General features: G+C 31.0%; 1 protein-coding gene across 1 annotated transcript; it reads right to left on the bottom strand.

Moving 5' to 3' along the window:
* Nucleotides 1–100: 100 nt before the first annotated feature.
* On the bottom strand, nt 101–4184 carry LOC111502778 (mRNA-capping enzyme). Its single transcript, XM_023156931.2, has 3 exons — nt 3887–4184; nt 3529–3833; nt 101–3462 (listed from the first exon to the last, which is right to left on the bottom strand). Exons 1-3 carry the CDS (start codon nt 4067–4069, stop codon nt 3321–3323), a joined length of 630 nt encoding a protein of 209 aa, XP_023012699.2. The 5' UTR covers nt 4070–4184; the 3' UTR covers nt 101–3320.
* Between the last annotated feature and the right edge of the window lie 3110 nt (nt 4185–7294).

The raw sequence follows: 7294 nt of genomic DNA, 5'->3' as shown, positions 1-7294 counted from the left end.
GTACTTATTAAAAACTGGAGTTGTATTCGATTATTGATCTAACAACTGAACAATATATGATTTTTATTGAAGTGAGATATAATTCATTTGCAGATCTAAGAATGAAACCTAACATTGTTAGTGCTTTAGAAGTAATATTTGCAATATGGTGTTTAAATGATATTTTTGGATCGAGAGTGATTCCTAAATCTCTGATTGTGTTTGTTGTTTTCAGTTCTGATTGATTGATTTTATATGGTCGGTTAATGGGATTTGTGTTTCGGGAAAAAGTAAATTTTTGAAATTTGTCTATATTTGGTTATAGTAGATTTTTATCACAACAGCGAACAAAGTTAGATAAATCTTACTGTAATAATTCTGTATCAGTTGAGTCATGAATAACTTTAAACATCTTCAGGTCATCAGCAAACAAAAGAAATTCACTAGAAAGAATAACATATCTCAAGTCATTTACATATAGGTTGAAAAGCAATGGCCCTAAATGAGAACCCTGTGGTACAACCGATGACACTGTAATTGAGGAAGATACTGAGTTACCACATTTTACAAATTGTACTCTGCAGGCTAGATAATTTTTAATCCATTTCAGAATATTTTCTTGAATACTCAAAGCGTTTAGTTTATGCAATAACAAATTGTGATTTACTCGGTCAAATGCCTTCGAAAATTCTGTGTAAATAGAATCCACCTGGTATCTATTTTCGAAGGCATTTATTATACAGTGTTGATAAATGAGCAGATTGGTGCTAGTAGATCTAACTACTGAATTAATGTTGTTGATTAATGATTATATGTCTACAATCCCATGTTAGCTTTTTTGTAATTAGGCTGTCTAACAATTTGGTAATTTTGATTGATTACAGACTGCTCGATAATTTTTTATATCATTATGTGATCCACTTTTATTAACTGAAGTTGAATTTTTGATATTTTATTTTTGTTATTCAGATTGAATTACTCAATTATAATATGTAAGTAAATAATTGATTATTTTATTTATTTCTTATTCTTATATAAGAAAAGATCTCGTACCCGAGATGAAGTTCCTACAATTTATTCCATAAATTTCATTTGAGTATTTACCAACTAAAGTTGAGTGTTCAATTTTTTGTTATTCAGAATTCAGATTAATTTACTTAAGTAGAATGTAACTGTTCATTATTATAATATATTTATTTTTTCCTTTGATTTTTTCTAGATTTCATTTGAGTGATTTTATTTTTCAATTTTATTCATTTACCAATTGAAGTTGAGTTTTTGATATTTTATTTTTGTTATTCAGTTAAATAAAATGTGATTGTTTATCATCATATTTTATTTATTTTCTATCCATATATAAAAAAATATAAGAAAAAAATGAAGTGAATCGAATACATCAATATAACAAGGCTTGAACAAAGATATGCGTATACAAAAACACAGTACTGATAAGAGACATCTGCTGAATATTCAATATTAATTTTGTATGTATATAAAAATTTATATGTAATTAGTTAAAGTTCATGATACATTAATTTTACTAATTGAAAACAGTTTTCATTCATTATTCATTGTAATCTATGACAAAAGGGGGAGAATCATTTTTTTCATTTACTATGGTAACATTTCAAAATTTTCACGACTCTGGACTTGAGGCATTTTTTAATCAATATCAAGCAAAAAGGCAAAGATTTCGCAGAGGTGGTTAATATCAGACCTATCAAGGCAATTTTCTGAATAGAATATAGAAACCATTCCCATGAATATTTTTTTAATTTTTTTCAATTGTCAGAATTTTTTTCCATTTTATGACCTTCTTTAAAAACATGGTTACTGAGAGCACATCCCTCAGGGTTCAATCCGATCTTTTGAGTAATCGGGATGTTTGACCAATATATTCACTTCTACAATTATTACATGGACTTGAATAAATAAATTTTGACTATAAATTGATTGAAGTTTTATCTTTGAGTTTTGAAAACAAATTGTTGATAGTTAAAATGGTTCTAAAAGCTATTTTTCCATTTACATTTTTGAAAATTCTACACAACTTAGGTGTCACATCAATAATGAATGGTAAGGACAAGAACAACATAGAATTTTGGTGTAGATTAGTCTCATTTGTAGTACTATTCGACAAAGAGTTGTGATCCATATGAACAATCAACATTTACGTTAATTCCTTTGCACTTGTAAGGAGTGAGCTTAACAATTTTCATTTATATTTATTATATATTGATCTCCGTCAAGAATGACAGTGACATTTCCTTTGTTAGATTAATTCATTATTCATTATTGAATTATAATTGTCCTCAGAAAATGTTTAGTTTTCATCATAAATGTATCATCATTGATAGTAGAAGTAATGTAATCTACATCTGTTAAAAGATTACTAATGGAAAACGTACTATCTACAATGGGTTCAACAATGAATTTAGGGCCTAAGGGCAACAAATTAGAAATATCCTCAGAAATATGAAACTTATTTATATTTACCAGAATCAAACTAGATACTAGTAACACAATGTTTTAATATTTTTGTCCTATAATGATGGGACAAGTGCTAAGCCGTGAAATTTATTTTGAACCTAACAATGCTTCAGAATAATAGAAAATGTTTAGATCACCATCTTTTGAAAAACACTGGTAGATGATACTCCCACCAAGAAAATATTTTCTCATAAAATGATATGAGACTTCCTCTACTCGCTATTTATTTCTTTTGAATATAACTCCATCTCCTCCAAATATTCTAAAATACACAGGGCTCTTCGGGCAAGACTAAAAGTGCCAACTGAAACTCATTTTCGTAGAACAGAAAAATTATAGTTGATATATAGTTTCCAATCTTGACCTTCTGTCTACTAGTTAGAAAGCTTCAAAACCAATTCAGCAAATTATGCCCTACACAATAAAACCGTATTCAACAAGCAGCAAAATATTGATTTACTGTACCTTGAAGAAATCATTTTTAAAATGAACCTGACACCTCACTGAAGACAAGATTACTGAACATTTTAATTACCTAATAACAATGTTTTGTATGAATATCAATATGTACATAATTTTTGAAAAATCAGATTTTACACAAAAAACATTTTCTTTCCCTTTGATATGTAAAACATACCAATGATTTTTTGGAAAAGAAAATTTTTGGCTTTCACTTTATACAAAAAATTGTGTCTACTCATCTTTGTGAAGAGTTTATTTTAAACCTAATTGCTTTTTTACCTTTTTGGAAGTTTCCCTCAATTTTTTGTATAAAGATAGGGAAGTGAAAGCCATAAAGCTATTTTACCAAAAACTAATCTCTCCAAAAAATATACTCCTTTCAATTTATACTAACGATATTTTCCATACTTCCTAGTTTTATTTTTTTCACTACACCACCTAGGAAGTGGTGGCGCTAGAGGGGCATTGGATAGATTTCCATAACGTCTAAATAATTCTCGAATATAGGTCCCTCTATAAATACCCGGAGGCCTGAGAAATAAAAACAATTCTTTCATTAACTTGCTGCTCTGTCATTAAGTCTTGATAAATACAAACCTGGCATGTGCAAAAGCTTCCACTGCTTTGCCAACATCAAATTTCAATTTCTCTACAAGAAAAGATACAATTAAAAATCCTGTTCGATTGAATCCATGCGTACAATGAACTGCAATACATTGGGCAGGGTAATTAATAAAGAAATTATGTGTCACATCAATGAATTTTTTCGTAATCTCTACAGAAGGGCACTCTCCATGGCCAACACAACTTAACTTAACATATTGACATTGTTCTTGTTCTATTTCAGTTTTATTGTAATATCTATATGTATTGGTCAAATCTACCCACAAACCAATTTTCACCTAAAAATTCTTCAATAGTAGACCATTTCTCTTTCTCAAGTTTGATATATTACCTTATTTCTCTTTGCTCTGGTGAATAACTCAGTAGGAGAATAGTTGGCTCCTGAAGGTAATTTATTATTGAACTTTCCATCTAAGGGAGTTTTGAGAGGCATAAACTTTCCAGCAACCAAATAATTTCCATTTTGAGGACAATCTAACCAACCTTCTGGTAATTTATTTTTGCTGCCACCCATTCTAATTTCAACAAATAATAAAAAATAAAATTCACGTCAGGTATTCAGCTCTACACTCTTCACATATGGTAACTGGTAACAGCACCGTATAAATAGACACAGATTAAGTATAGATAGAATATCTTGCTCAGAGTCACTGATTCAGTGTTGCCAATGAAAAATGCACAAAATATTCCAATGTTTGGGACAGAAGCCTCATTTTATATCACACGCTTCCTTTTGGATTTTGGAATTCGCTTTCTTTCAATAATAATGATCTTCATTTAAAAAATATGCCAACTGTTACAGCTTGTATACAGACAACATAGAATGAGATGATTAAAAAAAAACAAAATTTATGTGAGTCTACTGGTAAACAACCACCAAATATACTCATAACGGGGAATGTTCCTCAATTTGGGTTATTACAGCAAATGCAAGTTTGAACAAAATAAAGTTGAGTTTAATTCATGAGTTTTTCAAATTCACTTCGAAAAGTATTCAAATTGATGTTTAAAATGTTGGGTTTTAATTTTTAAAGGGATTTGTTTCTAATTCACATATTGGCAACAGCGCCTATATCAACTTGAAATAATTTATACGTACCTAGATATTCTACTTTAAAAAAGGAAACTTATCTTTATTAATCAACAATGAGGGCAAAATATAAATTATAGCTCAATACCACCTCCACAAGCCACATAAACAACAGTTGTTTTGTTATTTATTTATATAGAGGAAGATAGGTTAGGTGCACAATATGTCATATGTCACAGAATGTCTCGGAACTCGGAACATAAGTAAACAGAACAGCACGCCTCTGAAATATGTCATCTTTGTTTGTCTCATACAGGTAACAGATTCATTGTCCTTTATTAGCTATAACCGATGATGCCAAATGGTGAAATAGAAACGAATCCCTTTGAATGTTGGAAGGCATTATTTCATTCCTCTTTTTTAAGTATTCAAATATTTTTTTAAAGAAAAAGGTTGAAATGATAAGTTTAAAATGCTTTGTTTCAGAGCTCTTTTATGAAAACTACTTGATTTTTGTCAGGAGGAACATTCCCCACTATATACTTTGAAGCGAAAAAACTTCTATCCCTACTTTTAAGTGTTCGCTACTAAACGAATTCCTAATATAGCGAATCATTTAACTCTTTTTACAAGCACAATATAGGTACTCGTCAACTGATATGTTTCGTTATGTTATAAGTAAGGTTAAGTTAGATCAGTGTTAGAAACGATGCAAATGTTTGTGCAAAGGTTTCTGAATCTCGGTCATTGTCTAAATTAAATCCTTAGACAATGGCTCAGTTCTTGTGTACTCTGTTGTGGTTGTATTTTGTACTATCACAATGAACAATTGAAATTATTCAATTTTTCATAGAGAATGCTGAAGTATCGGAAAACCGAAAAATTTCAAATCGTCAGCGTTAATCAGATGATGAGTCTTCATTGAGCGGTGAAAAATGATTTGAAATTTTCCGGCTTTCCAAAAACTTGGCAAGATATCTCATTGACATTCTAGGACCATTCTCAATTGCTCCTAATGTTACCAGAGATCTAAATATGTCTATCAAGGTGAGACATTCATAATTCGAAAAACGCGTTCATATTCAAAAATATTACTTGAAATCAATGCCACCGTACATGAGATTGAAATCCACATATATATGAGGGTATTTACTCTTCTGATATTTACAATATTTTGTTGATCAAGGCCTTCCCATCGGAATATTTCGATCAAACTTCATATTTCCATCTCTTTTCATGTTATTATTGCTATCAATGAAAAAAAAATGGATTCTACTCCATTCGAATAAGGGTACTTTACTCTTGAGATTTTTTAACATATTTTGCTGATCATGGTATTTCCATCGGAATTATTCGACCAAGCTTTATATTTTCATTATTGCCACCAATGAAAAAAAATGGATTATACCTCATTCGAATTAATAAGGCTACTTTACTCTTGATAGTTATGAACATATTTTGCTGATCATGGTGTTTCCATCGGAGTTATTCGACCAAGCTTCATATTTTCATTATATTTTTTGTTATCATGGCCACCATTGAAAAAAGTTGAATTAACCTCTTGTGATTTTCAAAATATTTTGCTGACCAAGGCTTTCTCATCGGAATGTTTCGATCAATCTCCACAGCTTCATCTCTCTTTTTATGTTATTATTGCTAACATTAAGAAAAGTTCAATCAACCCATTCGAGGGGTAGTTTACTCAAGTGATTTTTCATGTTTTGACAAATGCTTTTCCATCGAAATATTCTGATCAAAGTTCATATTCCTATATCCATTATTATGTTGATTTTGTCACCAATGAGAAAAGTTGAATCTACCCCTTTCGAAAGGTAGTTTACTCTTGTAATGTTTCAAAATATTTTGCTGGCCAAGGCCTTCTTATGTTATTATTACCACCGATGAGAAAAGGGTAGTTTTGTATTATACTTATATTTCCAACAGCAACTGCCTACATCCGTGAAGTATATTGTGATCATAGCAAAGTGAAGTAGAATTTTGCAACTGGGGACATATTAATTTTTGTTGAATTGACATCATCCACAAGATTTTTCTTTTCAAAAAATTCACCATTGCCCTCAAGTCTCGCCCAGTTGCGTACCGTTTCAATGGTACCTATAAACCACATTTGGAAAAAATTTGACATTTAATTATCCCACCAATTCAAGTTTAGAACTTTTGACTACTCCATTTGGTTTATTACTATCAAAAATTTCATCAAAATCCAACCGCTCGAGATGGCAAACTAATTATTTTTTATGGGCTTTTATGCGTATTATGAAAAAAGAGTTGATTCAACTTTTCTCATTGAAGCAATAAAAATTCATTAAGAGATGTAAAATTATGAAGTATGGTTTAAACATATCGATAGGAAAGTCTTGGTCTGCAGAATAGTAAGTCACCCATCGAAAGGGGGAAAGAGGTGGATTCAACTTTTCTCATTGAGGGCAGTATTTGTAGAGTAGGGAGGGTGAGTGTAGGCCCAAATCACTTAGGCCACATGTACATTCTCCCCTAGTTGTCCCCCTAGGTAATCGTCCATCCTGTCCTTTCCAGGAAGGGGGACAGGTCTCTAGGAGACATCTCCTTTATATCGGCAGGTGTAGGCCAAGCCTCGCCGAATACATTCTCTTATTTTCATTGTGTTTTTCTTCAGCCACTCTAGCGTCACGTCGTCATCGCAGACCACTCTAATGATTTCACCGGAGT

The sequence above is a fragment of the Leptinotarsa decemlineata genome, unplaced genomic scaffold, assembly GCF_025532065.1.
Source record: "Leptinotarsa decemlineata unplaced genomic scaffold, Ldec_3_MD MMD2_P_RNA_scaffold_9, whole genome shotgun sequence".
Lineage (NCBI taxonomy): Eukaryota > Metazoa > Arthropoda > Insecta > Coleoptera > Chrysomelidae > Leptinotarsa > Leptinotarsa decemlineata.
Note: the sequence above shows the minus strand (reverse complement) of the source record. Positions and strands in the feature narration are given on the sequence as shown.

Coding starts and splice junctions, on each gene's coding strand:
- LOC111502778 (XM_023156931.2), bottom strand. CDS start 4,069: ATGGGTGGCAGCAAAAATAAATTACCAGAAGGTTGGTTAGATTGTCCT. Junction 3,834..3,886: donor CCAGAGCAAAGAGAAATAAG/GTAATATATCAA, acceptor AAGAATTTTTAG/GTGAAAATTGGTTTGTGGGT. Junction 3,463..3,528: donor GAAGCTTTTGCACATGCCAG/GTTTGTATTTAT, acceptor TTTATTTCTCAG/GCCTCCGGGTATTTATAGAG.